A 19,636-nucleotide genomic window follows, 5' to 3' on the forward strand; every position below is an offset into this window, starting at 1 on the left:
AAAACAGTAATAAGAATGAAAGGTTGAAGCAGTATTTAGTAAAGAATAATGTCAAGGAGTTATAAGAATGATCCAGTGTCTACTGATATAATATTTAAAATTTAAAATTTGCAATCTAAAATCTGTTCCTAAAGATGTAACTTCATGTACATTTGTCTAAGAGGCAGGGATGGTAAAATATGCAAGTCAAACATACATCTAGCTCAAGTTATATAAAAGGACAGAATACACAAACTGGAGCACAAGAGTGTCTAGAATCATCTATGCTTGAGGAAAACCACAAGGACTCAAATCAAGTACTTTCAGAGAAACATTGGATTATTGATAATAAAACAATTCATTAAGACTATATCACACATCATAGCACATGGTTAAGAATCAAGGCTTCAAAGTTTGCAAGCTAAGAACATCTTCTTAATTCAATAAAATTGTGAAGAGATAAAACCTCAAAATGTCACAGGATGCCAGGCCATATCTTTTCCTCATTATATTTTTCCTCACTCCATAACATTGCAGGTTTCATTCCTAGACCTAGAGCTTGAATAGTAATAACTAAACAATGTTAATGCACGATTGAAGGAAGGCTTGCTCCCACATTTAATAGTACTCAGGAAATAATATTTAAGGTTGTAACCACTTGTTTTCTACCCCAAACAGACACATTTCCAACTCCTACATGGATCCTGAAAATATCACACAGGTTATTGAGTTTGTTCTCATAGGAGTCTCAGAAGTGGCAGAACTTCAAATTCCTCTTTTCCTGGTTTTCCTGGTTATCTATGGGCTGACCGTGATGGAGAACCTGGGCATCATCACCCTCACCACTGTTGACTCTCAACTTCAAACCCCCATGTACTTTTTCCTCCGACATCTGGCTGTCATCAACCTAGGAAACTCTACTGTCATTGCCCCTAAAATGCTGGTCAACTTCTTAGTAAGTAAGAAAACCACTTCATACTATGAATGTGCCACCCAACTGGGAGCATTCCTCGTTTTCATTGTAGCTGAGATCTTCATGCTGGCAGTGATGGCCTATGACCGCTATGTGGCCATTTGCAACCCCCTGCTTTACACGGTGGTGGTATCTCAGAGGATCAGCCTTCTGCTGGTGTCCCTCACCTATCTCTATGGCTTTTGTACAGCTATTATGGTTTCATCTTGTGTATTCTCTGTGTCTTATTGTTCTTCCAATGTCATCAATCATTTTTACTGTGACAATGTCCCTCTGTTAGCCCTGTCCTGCTCTGATACTTACATTCCAGAAACTGTAGTCTTTATCTCTGCAGCTACAAACTTGTTCTTCTCTATGACTGTAGTTCTAATTTCTTATTTCAACATTGTTTTGTCTATTCTAAGGATGCGTTCATCAGAGGGAAGGAAAAAAGCCTTTTCCACCTGTGCTTCACATATGATGGCAGTCACAGTTTTCTATGGGACTCTGCTGTTCATGTATTTGCAGCCTCGAACCAGCCATTCCCTGGATACTGATAAAATGGCATCTGTGTTTTACACCCTGGTGATCCCCATGCTGAACCCCATGATCTACAGCCTGAGGAACAAGGACGTGAAGGCTGCCTTAAGGAGATTCATGACAAATCCCTGCTGTTCCCTCAAAGCTATGTAGTTTTGATAGTTGTAGGCAAGTAAATATATGACTAAGGTTACCTGCCATTAAGTTATAAAAAGAAAAACTTATGTGACTGAGTTACAAACTTTAAGGTACCCCCTGGAAATAAAAAAAAAAAAAAATCCAGATGTAAGGAGCATTAAATGAAAAAAATAAATTGAAGTTCATTGAGTTGTGAAGGTTACACAAAACATACCTGTTACTCAGTAGTTTTGCTTATGAGTATTAGGGTCAATATGAAAGAAATTTTTACAGGGTTCCAGAGAGATATATGTTTTTTAAATTAAAACTCCTTGTCTATTTTTTAATATTGCTTGAATGAAGCAGCCTTTAGTACTATATGCTAAGATTCAAATTGTGCTTCCAACTAATGTTATTTATGTGTGTTTTTAAATGTAAATCCCATCCTACAGTTTCATGCTAATTTGATTAATAAGCTTAGTAGATTCTGTAACAGTTCTCCTTTTTTTTAACCCTAAGCCTCCATCTTCTTTAATTCATGATATAAACATCTTCTACTCTGATGTCACAGGACATTTATTTAGTTATGTTCATGTACACAGTCCATGTCACTAGAGGAAATAAATGTGTTCCTAAAGATTTTTCTGAGGCTGGGTGTGGTGGCTCAGACCTGTGATCCCTGTGACTCTGGAGAGTGAGGCAGGAGGATTACAAGTTCAAAGACAGCCTCAGCAACTTGGAGAAAACCCTGTCTCAAAATAAAAGTAAAATGGACTGAGGGTATGGCTCTGTGCTTAAGTGCCCCTCAATTTAATCTCTGGTACCAAAAAATGAACATAAATAATAAAATTTTGTTATACGTTCTGTTACATCTTGATCAGTAAACATGCACCTAAACCTGTATTATACAACCTTAATGTGTGTGGGATGACCAGGGTATATTTAAGAATTATCAAATCAGAATTATAAGTTATGGGCCATAAAGGCATATTTAAAAAGCTTTGAGAACATTTCTATATAAGACCATAAGAAGAAATTTTGTAAAACATCAAAGAAATTAACTGGAATATTAACATTCTATGTGTGTATTCACTTTAGTCATTAGAGGTTTTGGTATTGAAGAGTTTGTTTTTAATTATAGGTAGCAAATCTTTAGTCATAATAATTATGTTGCAAGAAACACATGTAATACTACAAGACAAATTAGAATCAAAGACATATAAAAGTTATAATGAGAACACATTCAGAGTTGCCTTAAGGATGACATATTTAGTTTTATAAAAATTTCTTCCCATTCCTTATTGTATAAATTTATATATATATATATATATATATATATATATATGTGATTTTTATTTATATATTTGTTTATATATAAAATATATATGTTTATATATATATTTATATGTATAATATACAATAGGTACAAGTTATATTATTATTTTAAGATTGTGAGTTAATGGAATCCCTTTTGTTTTTTATTATATTCCCATCTTAATATAAATGTTCACAAATATATATGCAATGTTTTATATATATATATATATATATATATATATATATATATATATATATAAAACTTTAGCTTGTTGGAATATTGTGAAATATGTATCTAACAATTTTGTACTTATTCTTGATTAATATTGTCAAATCGGGTCCCACTGAATTATTTTCCAGTTATCTCTTTTGCCATGTGGATTAATATTTTCACAAGTGAAGGAACAAAATTTTTTCTACCCTACTAATTACTTTGTTATTAAAATGGTCCTAGAATGGTAATTTTTTTATTTAAGAAGCAAGCTGGATGGCCAGAGAATTATATGTAGTAAAATAGAACAAATTACTTATGTTGAATTTAATCAAGCCTATTATATACTGATAACCTCTTTTTAATTGAATTTTCAAGTCAAAATAAAAATAATAATTATTTCCCAGCACTACTTAAACTAATGTAATAATATATTTGTAAAATATTATTTACATGTGAGAACATACTGGGTATTTTTAATAGAGGAAATAACTATCATTTTAAAAATTAACTAAACATATTTGGATCTCTAGAACAGCCGTGTATCTAGAACTAGAAGAATTTTTCAGAAAAATGTTGATTTTATGTAGACATTAAAGTCACAATACCAATTTCAAGACTGACAGTAAACCTTCACAGTACTCAAAGAGACAGAACATTTTTTAAAGTTAGATAAATGCATAGATAGGAAGGAATAGAGATGAAATGAAAGTGTGTATATATATATTCAATTGATCATCTATTAAGAATTTTTATGTAATTCAGTGATACATAACATATGTGTATATGAATACATGAACATCTTAAATAAACAAACATACACATTTAACAATGTATATTTATCACCTATAATTCAAGATCAATAAGATAATCTAGCAACAATAGGAATAAATGTTAAATATGCTTCAAAGAATAAATATTAATGACCACTAATCTCATGATAAATCATCCTCAGCATCCTCTCTACATTATTGGGGAAATAAAATTACAATAACAATAACAAACTTTTCCAGCCACATTTTTTATGAAATTTAAAATACCCCATTATCCAGGGACCCAATTTCAAGCTGATACTAAGTATCAGTTGCTGTCTCTGGTTCCAGTAGTTATCTCACATTGCTGATTGGAATGCACAATTATACTGTTTTTTGGCAAACATGTAGACAGTTTTAAATAGAATTAAATATACAGCTAATTTCACCTTAAGGATTTTTACTTACAGGAAACACAATGTATGCAGAAAAATACACATACACTCATGTTACTGATAGTTTTATTCAAAATCATTCAAAAGAAAAATATTTTAACTGGTGATTAACAAATAAAAACATAAATTATGGCATATGGGTAAATGGCATGTTACTCCACATCATAATTAAATAAACCCCCATACAGGCAGCAGCAAGGATGAGTTCAAAAGCATTAACTAGAAACAAACTTTCCTTGTTGTTCATTTTATGTGATGTTCTAGAACAGGCGAACTGATCACTGAAGATAAAAATAAGCAATTTTGGGCTGGAATATGTAACTGGGGAATGTATCACAAAGCCATAATGAAACATTTTAGGGTGATAGTGCGTGCACATGTGTGTGTATTTATATCCAAAGAAAATAATCTTAGCCCACAAAGAAAACATTTTCCCCAATGCATATATATACTCTGAATTATGAATGGAAATAACATTTTTTCAAATGTAATTCATGTATGTAAATTATTATTGTTTTAACAGAAATCAACAAAATATGACCTTTAATTTTCCTTGAGTTATAACTATTAAATTGAACTATTTCATATGTGAAGTATAAAATATAGTATTTAAGATAGTCTATCTAATTTGCATATCCATCAACTCAGGAATTTTTGTTGGGTATGGTGAGAACATTTAATGTCTACTGTTAGCATAATTTCAGCTATACAGTTCAGTAATGTTACCTACAGTCACCCTGGTGGACATGAGCTCAACAGAAATTATTCATTCTCCATGACTGAAACTTTCTTCCCATAGTCAAAATCTCTGAATTATCCCTATCTCTAGGTTTTTGAAACCACCATTGCACTCTCTGATTCTATGAGTTTAAATTTTTATACTCCACATAAAACTATGACCATATAGTAAAATATGATGCTTTTAAAAGTATATAAGCTATAAGTGTATCTATATTTTACTACATAAATTTCCAAAGTATATATTCAGTTTGCAGTGTTTAATACATTAAATTAGGATCTAATGAAAATTTCTATTCCTGTATTTAAAATAACCTGTAATTCAAAGCAGGTTTTCTGCCCAGTGAAGAAGATATCCATCTTCACAGGTTCTTTGTTCCTGGACATTTTTTGGTTTGTTACATTTCTCATTTCATCTCACAGTATCATGATTGAGCCAGCAAAGCCCACTGATATTTTAATTCATTTTAAATTCCTCTGGTTATAGGCAGAATTTTTTCTGCCTCCAAATCCATATATTATAACCCTAACTCCTATTATTGAGAAGAAAATGGTATTTAGAAATGGGTCTTTCAAGAGGTGACTGAATTAAAATGAGATCCTTAAGCTGCATCCAAATCCAATCCAACTGGTTCCTTCATGAGAACAGGAGATGAGGGAAGAGACGGGGAGAGGCATCTGACACAAACAGACCAGGAACAGCCACACCAGGACACAGCTGATGAGGTGGCTGTCTGCAGGCCAAAGGAGTGGCAGATGACAAATCAGACCTACTGGGCTGGGTGGTACATGCCTCTAATCCCAGCAGCCTGGGAGGCTGGGGGAGGAAGATTGTGAGCTGAAAACCAGGCTCAATTTAGCAATCCCCTAAGCTATTTAGCAAGACCCTGTCTCTAATAAAATATAAAAAAAAAAATGTTTGGGGATATGGCTCAGTGGTTAACATCCCTGAATATTGAGTGGTATTTTATTATGGCAGCTCTCCAAAATTAATAAAACATGTATCCTTATTTCTTTACTTAATCCCCACCACCACCATCAGGTAACCACACTTGAGTATTTACTGTGGATATACTTGATCCTTATGTTCTTACAAAATATGCATTTTTGTGCAATAGGCAAGTGTTTACCAAAAGGTCATCATGCTCTATATGTCCACTTGTAAGTTTAAACTTAAGTCTACAGGGGACAATCTTGTGTAGTGTATGCATATGTGTGTGTGTATTTATATCCAAAGAAATCTTAGCAATTTCCCCAATCGTTTTCTAAATATTTTTGTAAATATTATATTCAGGAATTGCACATATATAAAATATTCAGTGTTTTAAAAATCCATTTGTACATTTGGAAAATTTTAGTCATTTTCAAAAGATTCCTTTGCTCAAATACTGTTTGAATCCTCTCCAGTATTTGTCTACTCTTCTTTTATCTCCTGAACAGCAAGTATAAAGGAAAGATCAAAAGAATTTTAGTAAATGAGTACTAAATTTTAGAGGGAGTATCCTTCTTCCATTGTCCACGTTATAATTTTCCAGGAAGTATTTGCAATTTTATTCTATTGTTGAAGTATAAGGAATAAAAATCCCAACAGCAAAGGTGGCATAATAAACAAACCTTTACAGATGTACACTGTTCTAATTTCAGTGACAATTAGGTTTTAGCTCTTATATGTTTGTTTGTTTCCTCCTCCTCCTCCTCCTCCTCCTCCTCCTCCTCCTCCTCCTCCTTCTTCTTCTTCTTTCTCCTCCTCCTCCTCCTCCTCCTCCTCCTCCTCCTCCTCCTCCTCCTCCTCCTCCTCCTCCTCTTCTTCTTCTTCTTCTTCTTCTTCTTCTTCTTTTGCAATAAATATGTGCCTGGAGATCAGCTGATTTGACAAACACCTTAAACACTAGGTCCCCTAGATATCATGGAATTGACAGTCTAAGGTTCAGACTGCTACAAAGAATATAGAATGGACTGGGGTTGTGGCTTAGTGGTAGAGCACTTACCTCACATGTGTGAGGCACTGGGTTCAATTTTCAGCACCACATATAAATAAATGAATAAAATAAAGGTCCATCAACACTAAAAAAGAAAAAAAAATAAAACAAAGACTATAGAAGAAGTGTATAGAGAATTCCTGGAGGGAGCCCTGTTAAGGAACCAGTCCTAGGTGGCATATTCCCTGAAGATGTAACAGGAAATATGTGAATCCCAGAGCCACCTGTGCCTCAGAGGTATGGTCCAGGGTACATAGAACACATGGATTCTCATTGCTGTAGTCCAGAAACTCAAACTTGAAGCAGATTCTCATAAGAGGTGAGTAAAAAATATTCATTTTATTTTTCCATAAGGATCATAAAGACATTCAAACCATGGCTCAAAATAAGCCACTTTACTTTGATTTTGGAAGATACCGTGAATTCCATAAAATTTTAAAAAATATACAGTACTTACCCTAATATTTAGTTTTTATATTTGTAACTGTTTTCAGAAATACAGGATGTCAAGTAGGATACATTTATACATATTTCCAAATTAAAACTGGCATCATGTCTCATAAAGAAAGTAGATGCATAACTACTCAAAGTCAAAATCATGCCCCTCCTTGAGGGCATAACTATAGACAACAAATTTTGTCAGAAAAAGTTATCAGTTAAATCTGATAACACACACAAAAAAATAAACATAGAAGCATTGTACAGTAACAATGCAATAATGAAACATATTTACATAAATCTTATATCTTACAGAAAAATCTTCTAAAATTTTAGTACAATCGTATGAAAAATGACTTTTGTTCATTAGACAAAAAGAAAACAAAAAGACTTCCATTTGAGCAGTGGCGCTTGTGAGAAGGTTGGTCTTCAGTGGAAAATGAGGAAGATTAAACAAGAAACTTGTTAAGATTTTTGGTCACTATTTCAATAAAAACTTTAAGATAGAAATATATATATATATATACATATATATATATATGTATATATATATATATATATATATATATACATATATATTGTCATGATTTAGACTGAACTTTCTCAAACGCTTGTGAAATTAACTGTTCCAGTGTACTCTAGACATAAATATTAACATGTCTAAATGATGGTTAATATTTTATGAACAACTAGGACATACTATCTGGGAAGCATCACTTTGATTACTCCGTTCTTTTATATTCAAGACATACCTGACATACCTCTATCTTTCCCTTATACATCTCCTACATAATTCCTTGTAAGATTTATATTGAGAGTACCTTGTTTCTGTTTCTAATTTTTCTAATCTACTAACCTCTGTCTCTTGCTTCTCCTTCTTGGCTCAGTCAGCATCTTGAAAATAGCATCGCTCTGCTTTGTTTCTTTGAATTTCAATTTGGCTCTATCATTTGTGTTTTCAAATCACTACAATTCATTATCTTCATAACAATCTGAGTAATATTCTTAAAACTTAAATCTTATCACATTTTTCACCTATCATAAAATTTCTCAATAGTGTAAAATAGACCTAAAATCCTAATATATAAAAATGTATTATCTGAGTTCTCTAAGTTATTTTCTACTCCATTGTACATATTCCAAATTGCCTGGATTCCTCAAAATTGTTCTTCCTTTGCTTTTACAGAACAGCTGATTACTTCTGATTGTTTATGTCTTTAGTTTTAAATTTCAAAGTGACCTTGGAAGACTATCTGTTAATCTCTCTTATGAAATTGTTCTCCCAAGTTATATTAACTTTTTTATTTTTTTGTCAGTGCTGAAGTTCAAACCCAGGACCTGTGAATGCTAGATACATACTCTATTTATAAGCTACATTCACATGCTCCAAGCTTACCTAAATCATATTCATGCTCTGTTTAATTTTCTCATTACACTTACTAACTTACTACACTCTATCTACATTTATTTTCTTTCAATATTTGACTTTTTTTTTTTTTTTTTTAGTATTAGTGATTCAACCAAGGGTGCTTAATCATTGGCCACATTCCCATCCCTTTTTAAATTTTTTTTATGCTTTTGAGACAGGATCCCTGGCTTTTTTACACTCATAATAAATTGCTGAGGATGGCTTTAAACCTCTGATCCTCCTGCCTCAGCCTCCCAAGCTTCTGGGATTTCAGGCATGCGCCACTGGATCTGCCTTATTTGACAATTTTTTATCTGTTCCCTGTAATTGGAATGACAAATCCATGAGTTGAAGGGCAAGTAATTATCTGAGTTTTCAAAGTTGTCTGGAACAGAGTAGAATTTCAATCAATATGTGGTTAATAAATAAATAAGAAAATAATACAAAGAACCTAGCATTATGGTTTTATTTTTCTGATTCTCTGTGTCTTATCATTTCATTTATTTCTATGAATAATAATTCTCTCTTTTTACCTTTTTTTCTATATGTTTTAGAGGGAGAGAAAATGTCAAGAGTTCCAGGTTTTTACTGCTTAGACATTTATCAAAATATAATCTTTACTCTCAGGAACTTAATTTCAAGTCTTTAGGTAAGAACACATGACTGGTCTTACTATTTTACATTATTCATTTGTCAGTAGGGACTGGAAAGGGACTCTAATTGGTTTACTTTGGGTGATCATTCTTAAGATAAATAATCTAGAAAAACATTTAATAATATGAAATAGCATGTTATTCCATGGCAGATAATATTCACTGTAACTATCAGAGCAAGTACATAGCATGATAATATTTACTATGACCACCATAGCTGTCAAATTGTGAAAAAGATCAATTAAAGGGTTTAACTAAAATTAAGAGCATATATTTTTTAAAATTATAAAAAAAATGTTGTAAATGTAATAAATAAAAAAAATGATGATAAAACTAAAACAGTGGAAAGAATGGGAGGAATTATACATCTTCTGGAACAAGAAAACAAGAATAATGAGGATGAAAATGTAGGAAGAAATATCATGTCAACATGCTACAAAAATGGTAAAATTGTCACTGTTATGTTTTTGTTAAAGATTGAAAAAGGAAACTAGTCATCTAAAAAGCAGGTTTTGGGTCATATCTCTAGATATTTTGTCTGAGTTAATAAAATGGAAAATGAAAACAAAATAGTTAACAGACTTAAATAATTGAATATGGTAATTGAAAAACAGAATACACAGAATGGGAAAGGATAGGGCCTAGAATCATATGTTCTAGGGAAAGAAAAAAAAGAAGTATTATATCAAGAGATTACAAAGAATCATTGATTTATTTTATTGTTATAATTCCTGATGGCTCTCTCCTACTCAATAAAAAAGGCATGATATGAATTATGGCTTCCAGTGTTTGCAAGCAAAGGACAATATTAATTGCTTCAGGGGTCAAAGAAGTAAACCCTCAAAATGTTCATGATCCTGGACTACCTTATAATTTACCATACTTTAACTTGCCACATGGTTACAAATTTTTAATCAATGAGCAAGACTAAAACATAATTTAATAAAATCTCACCCAAAGAATTGTCATTATATATAATAAGTTTATAAGAAATTCTTAACCTTTTAACTATTTATTATTATTATTATTATTCTACAAACAGATGAATTCCACTGCACTTATGGCTCCTGGAAATCTCACCCAGGTGACTGAGTTCATTCTCACAGGCGTCTCAGATCTTCCAGAGCTGCAGATTCCTCTCTTTCTTGTCTTCCTGCTCACCTATGGGCTGACCATGTTAGAGAACCTGGGCATCATCACCCTCACCACTGTTGACTCTCAACTTCAAACCCCCATGTACTTTTTCCTCCGACATCTGGCTGTCATCAACCTAGGAAACTCTACTGTCATTGCCCCTAAAATGCTGGTCAACTTCTTAGTAAGTAAGAAAACCACTTCATACTATGAATGTGCCACCCAACTGGGAGCATTCCTTGTTTTTATCATAGCTGAGGTGTTCATGCTGGCAGTGATGGGCTATGACCGCTATGTGGCCATTTGCAATCCCCTGCTCTACATGGTGGTGGTATCTCGCTGGACTTGCAAACTGCTGGTTTCACTCACCTACCTGTATAGCTCTTCCACAGCTACTGTTGTTTCATCTTTGGTATTCTCTGAGTCTTACTGTGCTTCCAATGTCATCAATCATTTTTACTGTGACAGTGTCCCTCTGTTAGCACTGTCCTGCTCTGATATTTATATTCCAGAAACAATAATCTTTGTATCTGCAGCAACAACTTTGTTTTTTTCTATAACAATAGTTCTAGTATCTTATTTCAACATTGTTTTGTCTATTCTAAGGATGCGTTCATCAGAGGGAAGGAAAAAAGCCTTTTCCACCTGTGCTTCACATATGATGGCAGTCACAGTTTTCTATGGGACTCTGCTGTTCATGTATTTGCAGCCTCGAACCAGCCATTCCCTGGACACTGATAAAATGGCATCTGTGTTTTACACCCTGGTGATCCCCATGCTGAACCCCATGATCTACAGCCTGAGGAACAAGGATGTGAAGGCTGCCTTCAGGAGATTCATGACAAATCCATTCTGGTCCCTTAAAACAATGAAGTTAATGAACTTGTAGGTAAATAAAGAGAAAGATAGGATGACCTTAGTAATCTTAGTTATGTAATTGAGCTGACAATTTAAAGGTATTTCTAGGAAAAATAAGAGGGTCTAGGATCTAGGATGCAAAGGTTATTAAATTAAAAAATAAACTGTAGGTTACTAAGTTGTGAAGGTAACATAGAAACACAGATACTATTCCATAACTCTGCCTGCAAGTGAGCTGGTCACCATTGTGAAAAAAATAAATAAATGAAAGTTCTGCAGAGGCCAGGCAGATATATGTTCCAAAAACTTGAACAAATTTAAAATGAGTAAAGGCACATGGAAAAGAGGAATAAAGCTGATCATTTTTGTTCTTGGCTTTTGTTGTTTTTCTGAGCATAATTGATATAATAGATCACTGCACCTTGACAAACTTTAATTACAGATAAATAATGTAATTTTTATATAAGTTATCAAAATTGAACTCATATTTCTATATAAAACTCCCTGTCTCTTTCTTAATATATTTGGAATGAATAACTGAATTCTACTAATAGGTAGCATTTAATGCTTCCAAGTAATGTTATATACAATTTTAAAAGTAAACCCCAACATACAATATAATTTCATGCAAATTTGATTTATATGCTTGATACATTCATTAAAGGTTTTTCTTTTTCTTTGTTCTGAATATATTCTTTAATATTTTGTGAAATTAACATCTTTTACTGTGGTGTTACTAGACTTTAATGGGTTATCTTCATCTACATTCCTCACATCATTAGAGGAAAAAAAATAAATTCATCAATGATTTTGCTTTATGTTTGGAAACTCCTTGATCTGTAAGCATATACCAAAATCTGTTGTATATAACCTTAAATAAGTGGTGGACAACCAGGCTATATTTGAGAATTATCAAATCAGAATCATAAGTTACTGACCATAAAGACATATTTAAAAAGCTTCACAAACATTCCTGTATAGGACTATAAGAATAAATTTTGGCAAACATCAAAGAATTAACCTGGAAAACATATGGTAAGATTTTATGCCTATATTCTCTTTACTCATAATCGTGTTTTGACAATGAGTTTTTAAATATTATTACTAAATATTTAGTCAGAATAATTACAACAAAAACACTGTAATGCTTTAAGAAAATTAGACTCTGAGACATAAGAATGTTATAATTAATATATATTCAGAGTTGTATTAAAGTTAACATATTCAGTCTATCTTTTTACAAAGTCTTTCTTCCTCTGGTTTAGAGAAAAAATAACAGGAGAATTGTTTGATGTAGGGTGTGATTGTGAGTTAATTGAATTATCTTTCTTAGTCCCACACTGACTTATATTTTATTTTATATTATATTTCCATCTTAATATGTTTACAAAACATATAAATATAGTATGTATATGTATTATGTATAGATATTCACACATATGTCTTTAGAATTTCATGTATTTCAATGACATTAAGATATGCTTGTGTATATACATACAAACATTCATATATATTTAGCTACAAATATATTTATCACCTATAATTCAAGAATAAAAAGAGATAATATAACAAAAATAGGAAAAAACTTAAATCTAACTATAAACATTAATTATCATTAAGCTCATGACAAAGAGTCCCCAACATCCTTTGTGATGTGGGAAATGAAATAACAATAACAGTGAGAAAGTCTTTCCCGGACACATTTTTGAAGTGAAATTAAAAATCCCCTGTTATCCAAGGACCCGGTTTTAAGCTATTACTTATTATCAGTTACTACCTCTGATTCCTGAAGTTATCTTACTTTGCTGATTGGCATGCATTAATACTTTCCTTGGCAAACAGGTAGACAATATTATGTAAAGTTAAATATGCAACTGATTTATTCCAGGGATTATACTCATTGATTTTTACCCACAGAGAATGACAATATGTTTAGAAATATGTATATATATATATATATATATATATATATATATATATATCATGTTGTGTATAAAGTAATTTAAAAGAAAAAAATTAACTGCTCATCGACAAATAAAAATTAAACTATTGCATGTGGATAAATAACATACTACTCAGTGACAGAAGAAAATGAACTCCCATATAGGCAGCAACTGCCTAAGCTTCAATAGCATTAATCACACAAACTTTTCTGGTTTTTCCTTTTAGATAATGTTCTAGAACAAGCCAACTAATCTCTGAAGAAAAACATAAGCAATTTTGATTTGAGATATGGTTAAATGTATGACAAGATGACTTCAGGAAACATCTAAAATGATAAAATACTCTGATTTAGAACAAAAATAACATTTTTCAAATATTACCCATATAATTAGTATGTTAACAGAAAGCAATAGAATATGACACTTTTATTTATTTTTTCAGATGTTTTAGTTATTATTGGGCTCGGTTTATGGCTCAGTGGAAGAGCCTTCGCCTAGCAGGTATGAGCCATTGGGTTTGATCCTCAGAACACATAAAAATAAAGTTATTGAGTCCACCTAAAACTAAAAGATAAATATATAAAAAATAGTATATATGTAAAGTGTAAGCCATGTTTATGATGATCAGTCTTTTCTGCATATGTGTCACTTCATATAGCAAACTTTTTCAGGTAGTATGGCAAGAAAATTTAGTATCTGCTATTAGCTTAATGTCAAGTATTGGGCTGAGTACAGCCCAATACTTGACATTATGTTTACATTATATGTACTTGACATTATATGTACATCCACCATGCTGGACATTAGCTCTACAGATTTAATTGTCCCCCATAAATGAAGATTTTTTTCTCTTTGTTCAAAATATTCAAAATACCTCCACCCCTGCACCTTGATACTGCCAATCCACACTTTATGAGTTTAATTTGTTTTCAGATTTCACATAAAAATGAGATCATGTAGTAAAACATGATTCTTTTAAAAGAATATTCACTATGCATGACTATATTTTACTAAATAAATTTCCAAAGTATATATTTAGTTTCCAGTGTTTGGATGTATTGAATAATGATATTATGAAGATTTTTTTCTCTATTTTAATAACTGTAATACACTTCAGAACAGGTTTACATGAGCAGGTTTACTCATGAAGATGTCTGTCTTTACTTTTTTTTTTTTTTTCACCTGAGATGAGAGATTTGAAAGACTTATGTTTTTCATTCCATCTTAGAGTATCATCATTGTGCTAGCAAAGCCCCCTTCTATTTTAAATTATTTATTAATCCCTTTGATAATGGGAAGAATATAGTCTGCCCCAAATTTGCATAAATTAGTAGAAAACCCTAAATACCAGTACTGAGAAGGGGACAATATTTGAAAGTTAATTTTTCAAGAGGCAATTGAGTTAAAGAGAAATCCTTAACCTGAGCCCTAATCCAATACATGTGGTTCCTTTATAATAAAAGGAGCTGAGGGCAGAGAGGGAGATGCACCAGACACAAACACACACAAGGAACAGCCACTCCAGGGCACAGCTGAGGCGGTGGCCATCTGCAGGCCAAGGAGTGGCAGATGAGAAACCAAACCCAGAGACATCTAGATCTTAGACTTTGAGGCTCCTAACTGTAAGAAAATAAATTTACATTGTTTGTAGTTGCATGGTATTTTATTACATCAACTCTCAAATATCAATAAACCTTGTATCTTTATTTCATTTTCTTTAATAATTTATTTATTCTAATTTGTTATGCATGATGGCAGAATGCAATTCATTTCATATTACACATATAGAGCACAATTTTTCAAGTCACTGATTGTACACAAAGTATTTTCACACCATCCATGTTTTCATCCATGGACTTAGGGTAATGATGTCCAACCCATTCCAGCATCATTCATACCCCCCTTGCCTCCTCCCTTCCCCTCCTTCCCCTTTGCCCTATGTAAAGTCCCTACATTCCTCCCATGCTCCACCTGCCCCATTGCCATTATGAGTAAGAATTTTCATATCAAAGAAAACATTTGGCCTTTGTTTGGGATTAGCTTGCTTCAGTTAGATTTCTATTCTCCAATTTTATCCATTTACCTGAAATGCCATGATTTTATTCTCTTTTAATGCTGAGTAATCTTCCATTGTGTGTATATATATATACAAAAGTTTCCCTATATCCACTCATCTACTGAAGGGTATCTGGGTGGTTTCCTCAATTTAGCTATTGTGAACTGTGCTGCTATAAACATTGATATGGCTGTGTCCCTCTAGTATGCTGTTTGTAAGTCCTTTGGGTATAAGCCAAGGAGTGGGATAGCTGGGTCAAATCGTGGTTCTATTCCAATTTTTCCATGGAATTGCCATACTGCTTTCCAGATTGGCTGCACCTATTTTCAGTCCCACCAGCAATGTATGAGTGTGCCTTTTTCCCCACATCCTCACCAACACTAATTATTGTTTATATTCTTGATAGCTGCCATTCTGACTCCAGTGAAATTAAATCTTGGAGTAGTTTTGATTTGCATTTCTATAATTGTTAGAGATGTGGAACACTTTTTCATATGTTTCTTGATTGTATATCTTCTTCTGAGAAGTGTCTGCTCAGTTCCTTTTCCCATTTATTGATTGAGTTATTTTATTTTATTTTATCTTATTTTATTTTATTTTTTGGTGTTAAGGTTTTTGAGTGCTTTATATATCCTAGAGATTAGTGTTCTATCTAATGTGTTTGTGGTAAAGATTTCCCCCATTCTATAGGCTCCCTATTCACTTCACTGATTAATTCTGCCTATCCAAGAACAAGGCAGATCTTTCTATCTTATAAGATATTCTTTAATTTGTTTCTTTAATGTGTTGTAGTCTTTCACCTCTTTTGTTAAATTTATTCCCAAGGGTTTTGCTGTTGTTGTTTTCTTTTTAAGGCTATTGTAAATGGGATGGTTTTCCTAGTTATATTTTAGGTAGATTTGTCACTGATGTACAGAAATGTTTTTGATTTTCAGTGTTGATTTTATATCCAGATACTTTGCTAAATTTATTTATTAGTTCTAGGAGCTTACTGGTGGAATGTATTGGGTCTTAAAGGTACAGAGTCATACCAACTGCAAATTGTGCAATTTGAATTCTTCTTTTCTCGTTTGTATCCTTTTTTTTTTTCTTTGTGTGTGTGTGTGTGTGTGTGTGTGTGTGTATGATTGCCCTCGCTAGAGACTCAAGAATTATGTTGAATAGAAGTGGTGAAAGAGGGCATCCTGTCTTGTTCCAGTTTTTAGAGGGAATGCATTCAGTTTTTCTCCATTTAGAATGATGTTGGCCTGGGGCATAGCATAGATAGCCTTTTCAATGTTAAGTTATGTTCCTGTAATATCTAGTTTTTCTAGCATTTTGAACATGAAGCAATGCTGCATTTTATCAAATGCTTTCTCAGCATCTATTGAGATGATCTTGTGATTTTTATCTTTGAGTGTATTGATATGATGAATTATATTTATTGATTTTTGTATATTCAACCAACCTTGCATCACTGAGATGAACCCTACTTGATCATAGTGCACAATCTTTTGTATGTTTTTGTATTTGATTTGCCAGAATGTTATTGAGAATTTTTGCATCTAAATTCATTAGAGATATTGGTCTGAAGTTTTCTTTCTTTGATATGTCTTTGTCTGGTTTTGGAATCAGGGTGATATTGGTCTTATAGAATGTGTTTTGAAGTGTTCCCTCTTTTTCAATTTCATGAAATAGTTTGAGAAGTATTGGTGTTATTACTCCTTTAAAGGTCTTGTGAAACTCAGTTGTATATCCATAAGGTCCTGGGCTTTTCTTGGTTGTTAGGCTTCTGATGTCTTCCTCTATCTCCTTGCTTGAAACGGATCTGTTTAAATTGTGTATATCATCCTGATTTAGTTTGGGTATATCATATATCTCAAGAAAATTGTTGATGCCTTTGATATTTTCTATTTTTTGGAGTAAAAATTTTCAAAATAATTTTTAATTATCTTCTGTATTTCTGTAGTGTTTGTCATAATATTTCCTTTTTCATCACAGATGTTAGTAACTTGGGTTTTCTCCTTCTCTTCATTTGCATGGCTAATGATTTATCAATTTTATTTATTTATTCAAAGAACCAATTTTTTGTTTTGTTATTTTTTTAAAAAATTGTTTCTTTTGTTTCAATTTTATTGATATCAGCTCTGATTTTAATTATTTCCTGTCTCCTATTGCTTTGGGGGTTGATTTGTTCTTCTTTTCCTAGGGCTTTGATGTAATGGTAGGTCATTTATTTGTTGACTTTTTCTTCTTTTAAGAAATGAACTCCATGCAATGAACTTTCCTCTTAGAACTGCCTTCATAGTGTCCCAGAGATTTTAATATGTAGTACTGGTGTTCTTATTTACCTCTGAGAATTTCTTAATGTCCTCCTTGAGATATCTTTTGCAAACCATTGTTCACTCAATAGCATATTAGTTAGTCTCCAGGTGTTGGAGTAGTTTTATTTTTTATTTCATCATTGAATTCTAATTTCATTGAATTGTGGTCTGATAGAATGCAGAGTAGTATCTCTACTTTTAATATTTATTAAGATTTGCTTTTTGGCATAATATATGGTCTATTGTAAAGAAGGATCCATGTGCTGCTGAGAAGAAAGTGTATTTGTTCGTTGATAGATAATATACTCTATATATGTCAGCTAAGTCTAAGTTATTGATTGAATTATTGAGTTTTATAGATTCTTTATTTAGCTTTTGTTTGGAGGACCAGTAGTGAAAGAGGTGTGTTAAAGTCACCCAGAATTCCAGAATTATTCATTTTGGGGGATATATATATATATATATGTATATATATATATATATATATATATATTTATAACTGTTATGTCTTTTTGATGTATGATTTCCTTAAGCACTATGAAATGTTCATCCTAATCCCTTTTGATTTACTTTGGCTTGAAGTCTTCTTTATTTGATATGAGGATAGAAATCCCTTCTTATTTGTGTAGACTTTGTGAATGGCATATTTTATCTCAACCTTTCACCTTCAGTTTGTGGACATCTTTTACTAAGAGATGGTTCTCTTGAAGGCAGCATATTGTTGGGTCCTTTTTTTTTTTAATCCAATCTACCAGCCTATCTCTTTTGATTGGAGAGTTCAGGTTATTAACATTTAGGGTTATTATTGAGACATGATTTGTATTACCTGTCATTTTTGTCTATTGCAGATATTTAGCTTGACTTGGTTTCTCCTTTGGTTGGCTTTTCCTTTATTGTAGTTTTTCCATTTGCAGATTTTCATTATTGTGTTTTTATTTCCTCCTTGTGGAATAGTTTGCTAAGAATGTTCTTTAGTGCAGGCTTTCTTGGGGTAAATTATTTTAGCTTTTGTTTATTATGGAAGGCTTTTGTTTCATCACCAAGTTTGAAGCTTAATTTTGCTGGATATAAGATTCTCAGTTGGCATCCATTATATTTTAGAAGCTTGGTATATGTTGTTTCAGGATTTCCTGACTTTGCGAGTCTGGGTTGAAAAATCTTCTGAGATCCGAAATTGGTCTTCCCTTGTAGGTAATCTGATTTTTCTTTTTTTGTGGTTTTCAAAATTCTCCCCATATTCTGTATGCTAGGAATTTTCTTTATAATGTGTCTTGGTGTACATCTGCTGTAATTGTGTACATTTGGTGTCCTATATGCCTCTTTTATTTGATTTTCCAATTCATTCTTCATGCTTGGGAAATTCTCTGATATTATTTCATTGAAGAGACTGTACATTTCTTTGGTTTGAATCTCTGAAACTTCCTCTATCCCAATAAATCTTAAGTTTGTTCTTTTGGTGGTATCCCATAATTCTTGGACTGTTCATGGTTTCTTACCATCTTCATGGTGAGGTCAACTTAATTTTCAAGATTGTATATTTTGTCTTCATTGTGTGAGGTCCTGTCTTTTAAGTGATCTCTAGTGTGTTGGTGATGCTATCTATTGAGTTTTTTTAATTGACTTATTGTTTCTTTCATTTTGAGGATTTCTGTTGTGTTTTTTTTTCCTTTTCAGTATCTCTGTCTCTTTCTTGAAGTAATCTCTTGCAACCTGTATTTGCTCCCTTATCTCTTTATTGGTATGATTGATGGTCATCTGTATTTGTTCCCTTATCTCTTTGTTGGAGTGATCGATTTTTGCCTG

At 32.3% G+C, this 19,636-nt stretch overlaps 2 protein-coding genes across 2 annotated transcripts; both read left to right on the forward strand.

The window, feature by feature from the left end:
• Positions 1 to 676: 676 nt before the first annotated feature.
• On the forward strand, positions 677 to 1,624 carry LOC143391778 (olfactory receptor 8J3-like). The gene has a single exon (XM_076844530.2). The coding sequence runs from the start codon at positions 677 to 679 to the stop codon at positions 1,622 to 1,624; it is 948 nt and encodes a 315-aa protein (XP_076700645.2).
• Positions 1,625 to 10,599: 8,975 nt separating this feature from the next.
• LOC143390478 (olfactory receptor 8J1-like) lies at positions 10,600 to 16,770 on the forward strand. Its single transcript, XM_076842862.2, has 2 exons — positions 10,600 to 11,498; positions 16,686 to 16,770. The coding sequence occupies exons 1-2, from the start codon at positions 10,600 to 10,602 to the stop codon at positions 16,768 to 16,770; spliced, it is 984 nt and encodes a 327-aa protein (XP_076698977.2).
• Positions 16,771 to 19,636: the final 2,866 nt, after the last annotated feature.

The sequence above is a fragment of the Callospermophilus lateralis genome, chromosome 2 (genome assembly GCF_048772815.1).
Source record: "Callospermophilus lateralis isolate mCalLat2 chromosome 2, mCalLat2.hap1, whole genome shotgun sequence".
Taxonomy (NCBI): Eukaryota; Metazoa; Chordata; class Mammalia; order Rodentia; family Sciuridae; genus Callospermophilus; species Callospermophilus lateralis.

Bases quoted from the DNA above. Each gene is read 5' to 3' on its own strand.
- LOC143390478 (XM_076842862.2), top strand. From the start codon at position 10,600: ATGGCTCCTGGAAATCTCACCCAGGTGACTGAGTTCATTCTCACAGGC. The intron at 11,499-16,685 runs CTTCAGGAGATT...CTCAAGAATTAT, and splicing joins AACAAGGATGTGAAGGCTGC to GTTGAATAGAAGTGGTGAAA.
- LOC143391778 (XM_076844530.2), top strand. From the start codon at position 677: ATGGATCCTGAAAATATCACACAGGTTATTGAGTTTGTTCTCATAGGA.